Source organism: Camarhynchus parvulus, chromosome 29 (genome assembly GCF_901933205.1).
Source record: "Camarhynchus parvulus chromosome 29, STF_HiC, whole genome shotgun sequence".
Taxonomy (NCBI): Eukaryota; Metazoa; Chordata; class Aves; order Passeriformes; family Thraupidae; genus Camarhynchus; species Camarhynchus parvulus.
Genome location: NC_044599.1, coordinates 2,994,810 through 3,008,021, shown reverse-complemented (window position 1 = coordinate 3,008,021; position 13,212 = coordinate 2,994,810). Strand labels below are relative to the sequence as shown.

The window sequence follows — 13,212 nt, the reverse complement described above, 5'->3', positions numbered from 1 at the left end:
TTCAAGGGGAGGAATTGGTGTACAGGGGTTCTGGGGGGCGTTGGGGTGGGGGTTATTGAAGGGGGAGAGGAATTAGGGTGCAAAGAGGGTTTTGGGGTGCCGGGCCGGTTTCGGGTGCGGGTTATTGTGCAGGGGGCGTTGGGGTGCAGGGAGGGGATTGGGGTTCAGGAGGGGAGTTGGGGCGGGGCTTTTGAAGAAGAGGATTGGGGTTTGAGGTTTTCGAGGTGCAGAGGGGATTGAGGGGCCTGATCAGATCCCCACCCGGTTGGGGTTGGCAGGGTCCCCTTCTCCCGCCCTTTGGGGTCCTCCCCCGCCCCCATCCCGGCCAGGACAGACCCCCCTTTGTGGGACCGGAGCCGCCGCGGGGGGGGCCCGCATTCCAGCGGTGGGGAGGCGGTTCCAGCATTCCAGCGGTTGGGAGAGCCGGGAAAGAGGAGGGGGGGGGGGTGAGGTGGCATCCCGGGGCTCGGTGCTGCGCCCGCGCCCCCAACTAATCACCGTTAATTAACGGGGGCGGAGGAGGAATGGAAGGACGCAGAGAAGGAAGGATCAGGATGAAGGCAAAGGAGGAAAAATGAAAAAGGAGGAGGAAGAGGATGAAGAATTAGGGATGAGGAGGAAGAAGATGGAAGGAGGAGAAAAGCGAAGGAGGAAGGAGAAGGAAGAATGGGTGGAAGGACAGAGGGAAGGAGGAAGGAGAAGGAAAAAGTAGGAAAGAGGAGGAAGAAAATGAGGTGCAAAGAGGAAGTTGAAGGGGAAGCAGGAGATGGAATGATGGAGAGAGGAAGAATAAATAAGGAAGTGGAAGAGGAACGGGGGGGCAAGAGTTAGAGAGGATGGAAGGAGGAGGATGAAGGAGGAGGAAAGGCAGGAAGAAAGAAGGAATGAAGAAGGATGAGGAAGGAGGAGGAAAGATGGAATGAGGGAAGAGAAGGATGCAAGAAGGAAAAAGGAAGCCCAGAGAAAGGAAGATCAATGTCAGGACAGGAAATTCCCCCTGTGGGGGCTTTGGGAACGGCCCGTTCCCCTCCAAGGTGGGTAGAAGGGCAGAAGGATTTGGGGCCTTTCTGATCTTTTTCAGCTCATTTTATTGGAGAAAACAAACAGCCCCCCCAGCCTGGGGGAGAACCCCAAAACTCCCCCAGGACCTCTCAAAACCTCTGGGAAGGTTCTTTTTACACATTTTTACAGCGCACCCCAAATCCCAAAATCTCAGAGTATCTTGAGGTTCTGGCGTGGAAACCCAGGTTTTCCTGTGTAAAGGGCAGGGTTTGCATCCCAAAAATTGGGCGGGGGAATTGGGGAGACATCTGTGAGCAGAAGGATGATGAAGGTGTCCAGGGGGAAATCAACATTCCAGAGGTGAGGAAAATGGGGGGGTGGAGGGGGACCCCAGACCCCGGAGGATCTGGGGGGGATTGGATGCCTCCCAATCCCTGTTTTGGAGGGGCTCCAGTGAGGAGGGGGTGGGAGGAAGGCCAGCTCTTCCTCATCCCTTATTCCATGGAAAACACAGAGAGGGGGGCTTTTCTTTCGAGAAAACTCTTGGAATTATTCCTCCCGCCCCCTGTGCTGATTTTGGGGTGATTCCCGTTTGCTCATGGTGGGTTTTTTTTTTTCGGTATTTAAGAAGCTGTAGCTGAGGGAATTGATGAGTTTTAGGCTTTATTTCCGTCTCGCCTGGATCAAGGTTGGGATTTTTGGGAATCTCCGGAGGTTCCCGTGGCAGCTGAGGAGGAGGAGGAGGGGGAGGAAGCTTTTACTCAGCTCCTTCTTCATCATCACCTTCATCCTCCCCATCCATGGAGAGCGCGGCATATTTGCTGGCGTGGCTGAACTGCAGGAAAAACCAGGAAAAAATCCCAAAAATGGGATTTGAGGGGAATAAAGATCCCCAGGGGCTCACACATCCCAAAACCAGGGGGTCACAGCCTCCCAAAAGGGGCCAGCGAAATCCAAAACTGCTGGGGTGGTTGAGCTGGGAGGGCCAGGGGGGTTCATTGTTGAAAAAAAAATTCCCCAAGCCCCCCAAAAACCAAGATTTGAATGGAGTGAAGACCCCCAGGGGGTCATGCACCCCAAAAAGGGGGGTTCAGACTGCCCAAGGCTGAACTGTGGGGGTGGGCAGAGGGAGTGGGACAGTAAAGCAGAAAATTCCCAAAATACCCCAAAAAATGAGATTTGAGAGGTCGAAGTCCCCTGGGGGTTCAGTCACCCCAAAGAGGGGTCACAGCGCCTGCTGTTAACTGGAGGCACAGGGCATCAGTTATGGTGACATTCCCCAAACCCCCCCCAAACCCGGGATTTGAGGGGGGTCCCTCCCCCCTCTCTGGGTCCCCCTGGATCCTTACAGAGGGGGGGTTCTCCTCCAGTTTCTTTGGCTCGTGCTCCTTCCGGGGGTCCCTCCTGAGGAGCAGAGGTCAGAGGTCAATTCCCAGGAAATTCCGGGTGCCCGGGGGTGGGTTTTCCCCGTTCCTGAGGGGGTTTTGGGGGGGGGGTCTCACCTCTCAGGGTCCCCCATTCCTGCGGGGCCACGGCTGCAGCTCCGGCCCTTGGAGCTGCTCTCCCGACCCCCTTCCGGCTTCAGTTCCTCTGCTGGGAAAGGGTGGGGGGGTCACAGCCCCCAAAACCCCTGAGCCCCCCAAGCCCTCCTGAGCCCCCCAGCAAGGCCTCAACATCCCCGGAACCCCCCAACACCCTTTAAAACCCCCCCAAAATGCCTCAACCCTCCCAGATCCCCTGATACCAACCTCCCCCCGAGCCCTCCCCAAGCCCCCTGAGCTCCCCTAAAATCCCCCAAACCCCCCCTAAATACCTTCTGAGCCCCCCAAGTGCTCCCAAGACTTCCCCAAATCCCCCAAACCCACCCCGAGCCTTCCCAATCCCCTCCTCCCATTCTCACCTCTCCTCTGGGGGGTCCTAGGGGGGCCCCCATCATCTCCAGGGGGGGTGGGGCCAGAGGGGCCCCCACTGGGGAGACAGAAAAGAGGGGAGGGGCATCAGGGGGGGTCGCTGGAATGGGCCCATTCCAGGGACATGGGGGAATGGGGCATGGGAATGTTGGGATAGGGCCTGGGAATGTTGGGGTGGAGCACAGGAATATTAGAATGGTCCATCCACAGGGAATTCCTGGGAATGTTGGGATGGGGCACGGGAACATCCCCGAGCCACAGGAAAGTTGGGATTGGGCACAAGAATGCTGGGATGGAGCCCAGGAAGGTTGGCATGAGCAGAAGAGCCTCCATGGGCTGCAGGAGTGTTGGGATGTGCCACAGAACACGGGGATGGGGCATGGTAATACTGGGATGTGTGGCAGGAGCATCCCCAGGCCACAGGAATGTTGGGATGTGCCAGTGGCTCCATGGAATGGGCCACAGGAACACTGGGATGGTGCACAGGAACATCTCTGTGATACAGGGATGTTGGAATGGGCCTTAGAAAGGTTGGGACAGGCAGCAGAAATGTTGAGATGCACGACAGGATCATCCCTGGGAATGTCAGGGTCCCCTACTCCTGGCCCTTGGGGTCCTCCACTAGGGAAAAGCAGGGACTCATGGGATGCTTTGGGCTGGAAAAGCACCCCCCAGGCCACTCCCTCCTGGGACACTCACCTGGTTGGGGAGGCTTGCTCCGAGTCAGAGCTCTGGGAATTGCCAGGGGGGTTCTGGCTGCTCCGCTTCATCCAGGCGTTTTCCTTGGGAGGCGGTGCCGGCATCACCTTTGGCTTCTCCTCCCGGGATTTGGGGGGCGGTGAGGGTGGCTCCTCCTCTTTTCCTAGGGGCTCATTTTCCAGGGATTTCTCGCTCTCCCTCCTCCGTGTGGCTGGGGGGACACAAACCCGTGTGGCAGCTGCTGGCCGCCCCGGGCTGGGACGCTGCGGCTGCCCTGGATCCCGACTCACTCCGGCCGGTGGGGCCGGAGCCCGTGGACGTTCCCGGGGGTCCCGCAGGGCCGCTCTGGGAGGATTCGCTGCCTGTTCGGGATCGCTCCTGGTTCTCCTCGCTCCGCCAGCTTGGATGCCTGGGATAGGGTGGGAATAGGATCAGGGGACTGGGAAAGGGCTACCCCATCCCACCTTTCCCATAGGATGAACACCATCCCACCCAAACCACTCCCAAGGATCATTGCCACCCATCCCATCTCTCTGTGGGGATCATTCCCTGCCCATCTTCCCCTTTGCCACTGGATCATTCCTAGCCAATACCCCCTTTCCCAAGAGACCATTCCATATCGCCTCACCATTTGGGTGGGATCATTCTTTGTCCATCCCATCACTACCAAGTGATCATTCCTTACCCATCCCATGTTTCCCAAAAGACCACTTCCAGCCCTTCCCACCTTTCCCAAGGGACCATTCCCATCCCATTCCCTCTTTCCCAAGGCACCATTCCCACCTTTCCCGGGGCCGTCTGTCGATTCTCTTGTCGTCCTCCAGCTGCCGCTGGAGCTTTTCCTGCTCCTTCTGGAGCCGCTCCTCCACCTCCCGTTCCCGAGCTGCTGTATCCACAGGCTTGGCCCCCCCGAAGATGGAAGCAGCCCGGCTGGACTGGGCAGCAGGAGCTGCTGAAGTTTCCTCTTCCTTGGGAGCGCTCCGGGGCTTCAGGTTGAGCTTCGGTCTCTGGGTGGGACCTGGGAATGAGCCAGGAGATCCTGGTGGGCATTGATCCCACCTGCAACAGTGCTGGGACTGACAGCATAATCCCTGTCCCATCCCGCCATTCCCAAGGAATCATCCCCTTCCTCAGCCCACCCCTCCCAAGGGATCATTCCCATTCTCTTTTGCTTTTTCAAGGGAACATTTCCATCCCAATCCACCTTTCCCGAGGGACCGTTCTGTGTCCTTCCCACCTTTCCATGGGGATCATTCCTGTACCATCCTGCCTTTCTCAAGAGACCCTTCTCCCCCCAACCCATCTTTCCCAAGGGATCACCCCCATCATATCCCACCATTCCCAAGGGACCATTCCCTATTGCTCCCACCTTTTCCACGGGATCATTCCCATCATATCCAACCTTTCCCAAAGGAACAGCCCTGGTCCCACCTCACCTCTGTCCTCGCGGCGGAAGTCATCCCGGCCATAATCATCCCGGGAATTCCACCGATCCATCCGGTCATCCCGCCGGTCATAACGATCCTCATAGCCACGGTAGTCATCGTCCCGGCGGTACCCGCTTCCAAAGGCTCTCCGGCCGCTGCCTATTCGGGAATCGTAGCCTGGGGAAGGAGACGGATCATCTGAGAGTCACTAGGGATAATGCAGCCCAGATTCCCAGTGACAACAGTTTGGGAATTTGGGGGAGTCCCAGGTACTCGCTGGCCATGGCAGGGGGTCTCGCTCCCACTCTCTCTGCCTGTGAAAACCCTTGGGAATTCCCACCTCGGTCGTAATCCCTGCTGCGGTCGTCGTAGCGATCCCGGCTCCCAAAACCACGATCCATGTCCCGCCGTGGCCCATCCCGATACCGGTCATCGTAGCGATCACGATATCCTGGAAGCGGGACGGGATTTTACTGGGATAGGCACAGATTCCATGAGGAAGGAGGAAAATCCCAGTACTGCTCCATGTGGGAAAGGAGGAGGCCCCATTTATCCTTACAAACTGGGAATGAGCTCAGGTGGGAATGAATGAGCTTGGAGCTGGAATGACAGCTGAGAACAAATGAGCTCCAAATGGGGAATGAACAAGCTCAGGGTGGGAATGAGCTCAGGTGGTTCCCAATCTCAGGCAGAGCAGTGTCAGGTGCCCCTAGATCTCGGGATCATGCTAGTTGCCAGGACACAGGGGAAGAAGGGAGTGCCTGGAATGCTGGGCCTGTTCTCTTCACTCACTGTCCCCGAATCCATCATCGCTCCGGCGCGGGGGGAAGTCATCGAAGGCATCGGGAGCAGCCGGACGCGCGCGCCAGTCGCTCTCAAACCGCTCTGAGTCCCGGAAGCGATCCCGGTCTCTGCCGAAGCAGCGATCATCCCGGTCTGCTGGGAGCCAGGGACACGGACAGGGACAAGGGGAGGCAAAAGGAGTGAGAAAGGGAATGAAGATTAAAAGGAAAGGAAGGAAACAGGGCAGGGTCAGGGCTGGGCCCTTGGCCACTCTCCCTGAATCCCTACCCTGCCTGATCCATATCCTCAGGTGGACGCTCACCTTTATCCTGAGCTTGATCTGCCACATCCACTCGTATCCTTCTGTTTCCTAAAGACTGGGAACAACAGTGGGAAGTGAGTGCTGGGCTGGGAATTCCCTCCCCATATCCCACCGGACCCTCCCCTCTTCCAGCTGGAAGCCATTTGCCCTTTTCCCACCACTCCAGGCCCATGTCCAAACCCCTCTCCAGGTCCTTGGAGCCCCTTTAGGCCCTGGGATGTGCTCTTGGAAGCTGGGATTGGACTCACCTCTTCATTGAGGCTCAGGGCCTGGAACAGGGAATCGATATCCTCAAATTCCGCGTATCCGAAACCTTTCAACCTCTCGGGATTGGTGGGTTCCCGTGGGAGCCGCACGGCGCTGATCTGCGAAGGGAGGGAAGGCAGGGAAGCTCGCCTCAGGATCTTGGCTTCCAAAGGGGAATGCGAAAGGGTGGCAGGATCTGGGATGGACCAACTCATGGATATCAAGGGATTGAGGGGGGGTTCCTCGTGCATGAGGAGGAAGACGGGGGTCCCACCCTAAACACTGCAGAACTTTCCAACATCTTTGGATTGAGAGACTGGGGAGAGAATCTCAGCTGTGGCAGCTGCACTGGGAGCAATGAGAAGGGCCGGGTATGCTCTGCAGGCTCCTGCCCAGGCTCAGGGAAGCAGGAGTCACCTCAAAGCTCATCCCAGTGGAAAACCAGCCCTGGATGTGTCCAGCACATCCACGTGGACACAGGGTAGCCCACAACCTCCTTTCCCTAGATTTTCACTCTCAAAGCATGGGAGCTCGTTGCTCATTCCTGATCGGAGCCCTGGGAAATGTCAGGAGCCACATTCCTAAATGACATCTTAGGGGGTCATGGGGGTCCCCAAAGCATCCCTTAGACTTTCCTGGGATGGATTTCCTGATGGGAAACCTCTTGCAAAGCCAAGATCTTGCTTGGACCAAAGTAGAATCCACAACACGTCCATGGAATTATATTTAAAGAATGATAAATGCCAAGAAATAGAGCAAAGGAATGAGGAAGGCCAAGGTCAGGTGTGGAGCTGGAGGAGGAAAAGCAGGATAGGTTCAAATGGGAATAAACTTGGTTTTTCCCAATTTGTGGTTTTCAACACCTCTGTGTGATCCAGGAGCTTCCTGATGCTGTTTGCTTTCCACCTGGGAGCAAACCAGCTGCCCTACCCTGCCCCACTCCCCAGTCTAACCTCCACCTGATTCCACAGGGAAACCCCCCCAGTGGAGGCTCCTCAATCCCACTGAAGAGCGGGAATGGCTGATCCATGGCTGGGGAATCCAGGGATTGTCTCAGGATCAACCTACAGACACCCACATCCCAGGAAAATGCCCCATGGCAATGGATACGGGTGCCTGATGGAGAGAGAGAGAGAGCAGCATTTCTGCCCTCTGGAATGTCACTCACATTAAGTCCTCGGAAGAAATCCTTGATGGACTCTTCCGTGACATCGTAGGGCAGGTTTCCCAGGAATGCCGTGTACGGAGGGGATTTGGGGAGGCGGCTTCTGTCGATGTTGGGCTCGCGGGCAGCGCGCGGGGCCGTGGGAAGGATGGAGCGGTCGATCGGAGGTGCCCGGTAAACGTCGTCGTCATTGCTGTGCCACGTGGTGGAGACTGCGCAGAAACCCGGGATGTGGGCACAGACACACGGCCAGAGCCAGCTGGAGCTGACTGGGGCCAACTGGGGCCATCCTGAGCTGGCCAGGTCAGCTGGAGTCAGCAAATCATCCCACAGCCCACCCAGATGGAGGCAGCTGGAAGCAACTGGAGTCATCCAGAGGCACCCAGAGACAACTGCTGGCAGCAGCTGTAAATCCACAGAAAAGGTGCCCTGAAGTCATCTAGAGCACCCAAGGCAGGGACAGGCAATCCCATGAGTGGCTTTCCAGGATTCATTCCAGTGTGGATTCCAGCTGGCTCAGTGGGAAGCTCTGAATCCAGTCCCCAAAACCCTCAATACCCCACTGCTGCTCCCCCACTTGGCTGGACACTGAGTCTCAACCCTAAGGAAAACTTGCATCGCTCTCCCAGCTTCATTATTCCCCAAAAATGGAATAGCCAGTGGATTTTTCCAGTTATGGGTGCCACTGGCAGCTAGGAATGCCAATCCTGGAGCCTTCCAATCTGGAAGGTAGGAATTATGTTCCAGGAGCTGGGAATTACAGTCTGGAAGCTGGGAATGCCAATCTCAGAGCTCAGAATGATGCCCAGGGATTGAGAATGCTGTTCCAGCTCTGGGAATACTGCTCCTAGGACTGGGAATGCCAATCACAGAGCTGAAAATGCCACTCTGGGGACTAGAAATGCTATCCTGGCTCCAGAAATGCTGCTCTGGGGACTGGGAATGTAAGTCCCAGAGGTGGGAATGCTGTCCTGGCGTCAGGAATGCCATCCTCATCCTGGCTCTAGGAATGCCATCCTGGCTCTGGGGATGCTGCTCTCGGGGCTGGGAATCTAAGTCCCAGAGCTGGGAATGCTGTCTTGGTTCCAGGAATGCCATCCTGGCTCCAGGAATGCCATCCTGGCCCTGGGAGTTGCGAATGCCAACCCCAGAGCTGGGAAAGCCATCCTGGCTCCAGGAATGTCATCCTGGCTCCAGGAATGCCACCCTCACCTTCCAGGTCGTCGGTCTCGTCGGCCCAGCTCACAGGTTTGGGGATGTAGGTGGGGCCCCCCCCGCCCCCCCCATCCTCGGCCAGGAAATCCGTGAGCGTCAGCGTCTTCCCCTTCTTTGGCTTCTTCTTCGCTGCCGCTGCAGGAGCGAGCGAGACACGGATCAGAGCGGGAACAGGAGTGGGGATGGGGGGAACTGAACAGGGAAGGGGTGGGAATGACAGTGGGAATGGCAGGACAGAGAGGGAATGAGAATGGAAATGGTGGGAATGGGAGCGGGGATGGACAGGACAGAGAGGGAATGAGAAGGGAATCAGAGTGGGAATGGGAGCAGGAATGTGTGGGAATGAGAGCTGGGACAGGAGGGAATGAGAGCAGGAATGGGTCAGAAAAAGAGTGGGAATGGGAGGGAAGGAGAGTGGGAATAGGTGGAATGAGAGCAGGGACAGGAACAGGACGGGGGTAGAGGGGACTGGGGACACTGGGGTGGGACACAGGATACTGGAACAATGGGACTGGGGACAGCAGGGTGGGACATGGGGCACAGGGACGGGACATGGGACACGAGGAGCTGACATGGAACGTAAGGCACCACGATGTAGGACACGAGACACTGGAATGGGACTGGGGACACCTGGATGGGACATGGGGATGGGACACAGGACACTGGGATGGGACACGAGGAGCTGACACGGAACATGAGGCACCAGGATATAGGACACGAGACAATGGGATGGGACAGAAGACATCAGGATGGGACATGAGGCCTTGGGATGGAGCACAAGGTGCCAGGATGGGACACAGGACATTGGGATGGAACGGAAGGAGCTGGGATGGGACAGGAGCCACTGGGAAGGGACATGAGACAGGACAGCAGGAGCCAGGAGGAAACAGTACAGGAGGACATGGAGCACAAGGATGGGACAGGAGGCCCTGGGATGGGACACAAGGTGACAGATGGGGACATGGGATGATGAGGATGGGATGGGATGAGCTGGAATGGGACAGGAGCCACTAGGATGGGACATGAGATGGGACACAAGACACCAGGATGAGACAGGAAGTGCTAGGATGGAACACAGAGCACCAGGATGGGACAGCAGCCACTGGGATGGGACAGGAGGAGTCAAGAGGAGACAGGAGGTGTCAGGATAGGACACAAGGAATTGAGAGAGGACAGAAGCCACCAAGATGTGACAGCAGTCAGTGGGATGGGACATGAGGCATCAGGATGGGACACAAATGGGACATGAGGTACTGAGATGGGACAGAAGGCACTGGGAGGGGACACAGGATGGGACACAGGCATTTGCACGGAATATGGCACTGAGAGGCATGAGGTGCTGGGATGTGCCATGAGGGTGGGACAGAAGGAACCAGGAACAGATGTGGGGCACCAGGATGGGACATGAGGAACTAGGATGGGACAAAAGGCAGCACAGGAGGAGCCAAGAGGGGACAGGAAGTGACAGGACAGAACACAAGACGGGACATGGGATGGGATATGAGGAGCTGGATATGAGAACCCAGGATAGGGACAGGAGACACAGGAGTGGATGGGGCTCCAGACTGGGACATGGGACACCAGAATTGGACAGGAGCCACTGGGAGGGGACATATGAGGGGCCAGGAGCCACCCTCCAGCCCCCTTTATTTGTTATTCCCACTGGAAACATTGTCCCCATCCCACCCCCTGTGGGGACACACCCAGGCACAAGCCGTGACCCTCCCGGAAAACTGGGGTATTTCCTGGAAGGTGGCTTTGGATTCACAATTCCCTCCCTCTGAGGGAGGAACTGCTGCCCTCATGTGGCTCTGCCGCTGGATCTGGGACCTTTCCTGGCAAAAACTGCTGCATTTGCCAGGAAAAATCCCTCTGGGTGGAGCCAGGGGTTTGGAGCCCCAGAGAAATGGTGGAGTCACCTCCTTCCCCCATCAGGTTTTGGAGAGGTCAATAGTGGTCCCAGGGGAAGGAAAACTGATGGGTTTCAAGGACATGAAAGAGAAAGGCTTGGAAAAACATTCCCCTCTTTTTTTTTTAAGAAGAGATCATGAATTTTTGGATGGCCAGAGCTTCTAGCCAGATATCCCTGACCAGAGATAATAATAATAATTAATGAATCAACCAAAGGGCTTTAACGAGGATAAAAAGGATGGAGGTCGGACTGCTCATAGAATGGCCTGGAAATGTGTTATTCCATGGAAATCCAGCATGGAGAGAACCACCATCACCGGTGTTTTCCCATGGGAACTGGGAGGGGGTGGTGGTGTGTGAGACCCCTGGGATCGCTCCCATCTCCTCCCAATCCATCCCTTCCCTCCCGACTATGGATTTCAGGGAAGTGTGGGGCCGTTCCTGGACTCCTATGGGAATCCCAGCCTGGGATGCAGGAGCGCCAAGACCCTCTGACCTGCCCCAGGGTGACCCGACCTTCTGCAGGAAACCAGCCTGGGACACTGCTGGGAATGCGGGAAGCACCTGAGGCCCAGGGAAAGCCGGGACAGGGATGGATCCAGGTGGGGTGGGGGCACCTTCCAGCCCCCCGTGCTCACCCCGGTACCGGGACCCCACCTCCTGCTCCAAGCAGAGCCGGGGATCCCGGGAGATGCTACGGGATCGGGAATGGAGGGGAGAGCCAGGTTGGAACTGGGGGGCGTCTGGTGTGCCCCGCCACGCCGGGACCGACCCCTGGAGGGGCTGGGAGGGGTCACATCCTGCCCCGCCTCCCCCGCAACTGACCCCAAGGAGCCTCAAGGGCACCGCGGGCCCGGGAAGGGGGTCTCGGTGAAGCCCCTGCGGGCAAATGGGGGGACAGGCTGATCCCACCTCTCCCCCTAAAATCCCGGTACCGGAGCCCCTCCGACCCCCCCCGTTCGCGGCCACGTGGGCGCGTCGCCCCCTCCCCCCCTTCCGCGCGCACGCGCCGGGCCGCACCCGGCGCGCGCACGTCAATCACCGGCTGGGCGCATGCACGTCAATCACCGGCCGGGCGCGCGCGCCCCCGCCAATGGGAGACGGGGGGGTATTGGGGGGGGGGCCCGGCGCGCGCACGTCAATCACAGGCCGCGCGCGCACCCCCACCAATGGGAAGCGGCGGGATGGGGGGGGAAGGGCGCGCGCCCGCCCTGAGGGGACGCGGCGGAGGAGGAAGGGGGGGTTCGGTTTTCCCGCCGCTTCCCCCGCTTTTCCCGCCACCGCCTCCCCCCCAGCACCATCTCCGAAAGAGGCGGTGCTCGGAGCAGCCCCGGGGCCGCCATCGGTGCCGGCATCAGTGCCCGCGGAGCTCCACGCGGGCCGGCGGGGCCCGGGCCCGCGGCGCAGCGCTCACCTGGGGCCGCCATGTTGGGACGAGGCAGAGAAGGCAAAGGACCCGGATGGCGGCGTCACGTGACCACGAGCGTCGCGCCCTATCAGGGGGCGGGGCAAAGCTCGGGGGCGTGGTTTGGGCCGGGGCGGGGCCTGGGGCCGGCTCGTTCGGAGGGGGAGGGGCCGGAGGGGGCGGGGCCGGAGGAGAAGGGACCCCCGGGACCCCCGGCACTGACAGCCCCGGGCACCGGCCGACACCGACAGCTCCCGGCGCCCCAGGCACCACCCGGGCTGCTCGAAACTCCCGGGCACTGACACCCCGCACACCGAGACGCGCCGACACCGTCACTCCCCGGAGCCCGGGGCGCTGGGACCCCTGGGCACTGACACCCCCGGGATTCCCGGTCACTGGGATCCCCGACAGCAGGAGCCCCGCATGCAGGCTCCCACCCACACCGACAGCCCCAGGCACCGCCATGCCCCGCACACCGACACCCGTGGCAGCGCTCCGAGACCCCCGATCCCGGCATCCCCGGGCGCGTCACCCTCTGGGCACCAACACCCCCGGTCTGCTGACACCCCGGGGACTCCCGGACACCGCCACCCCCGGGCACTGACACTCCCAGGCATCTGCGCCGGGATCCCCGGGGCCGATACCTCCGGACACCGACGCCCGAGGAACTCCCGACGCCGGGACTCCTGGGCACGAGGGTGCCCGCGACCCCCGAGCACCGCACCGGGACCCTCGGGCACCCCACCGGGACCCCTGAGCACTGCACCGGGACCCTCGGGTACTGCAGTGGGACGCCCGCTCCCCCCGTGTCCCCCCGGGAGCGGTTCAGGACAGGACGGCGCTCGGTGCTGATCCCGGGGCCGGCGGGGACAGGGACGTTTTGGGGTCCTCCCGGCTGGTTCTGCGAGGTCGATGCCCCCAGGGACCCCGACATGAGCGGGGAGCAAAAGGGGCGTCCCGGGGGAGCGTGGGCGACTGGGGGTCGTTGTCGGGATGGTGACAAGGAGGGGGTACAGGAATCCATCCCTTCCCTGACAGCTCCCCACATCCCGTGCCTCAGTTTCCTCCCGGTCTCAGCCCCATGTCCCCCCATTCCCCCCCCCCGAAGGACACGCCAACACATCCCA

General features: G+C 59.4%; 1 protein-coding gene across 2 annotated transcripts; it reads right to left on the bottom strand.

The window, feature by feature from the left end:
* Positions 1–1,071: 1,071 nt before the first annotated feature.
* Positions 1,072–12,186, bottom strand: EIF4B (eukaryotic translation initiation factor 4B). 2 transcript variants are annotated; one of them, XM_030967283.1, is made up of 15 exons: positions 12,095–12,186; positions 8,767–8,904; positions 7,558–7,766; positions 6,392–6,508; positions 6,144–6,198; positions 5,831–5,974; positions 5,379–5,489; positions 5,048–5,215; positions 4,395–4,629; positions 3,902–4,020; positions 3,612–3,822; positions 2,903–2,970; positions 2,505–2,595; positions 2,352–2,406; positions 1,072–1,837 (listed from the first exon to the last, which is right to left on the bottom strand). In XM_030967283.1, exons 1-15 carry the CDS (start codon positions 12,105–12,107, stop codon positions 1,760–1,762), a joined length of 1,812 nt encoding a protein of 603 aa, XP_030823143.1. In that variant the 5' UTR covers positions 12,108–12,186; the 3' UTR covers positions 1,072–1,759. The 2 variants fall into 2 exon arrangements, with proteins under 2 accessions (XP_030823143.1, XP_030823144.1); XM_030967284.1 differs by having other exon boundaries at positions 2,505–2,592.
* Between the last annotated feature and the right edge of the window lie 1,026 nt (positions 12,187–13,212).

What these genes read in the sequence shown, in the direction of transcription:
- EIF4B (XM_030967283.1), bottom strand. An exon ending in CCCTGAGCCTCAATGAAGAG is followed by an intron (nt 6,199 to 6,391) that starts GTGAGTCCAATC and finishes TGTTGTTCCCAG; the next exon opens with TCTTTAGGAAACAGAAGGAT. An exon ending in CTTCCGCCGCGAGGACAGAG is followed by an intron (nt 4,630 to 5,047) that starts GTGAGGTGGGAC and finishes GCTCATTCCCAG; the next exon opens with GTCCCACCCAGAGACCGAAG.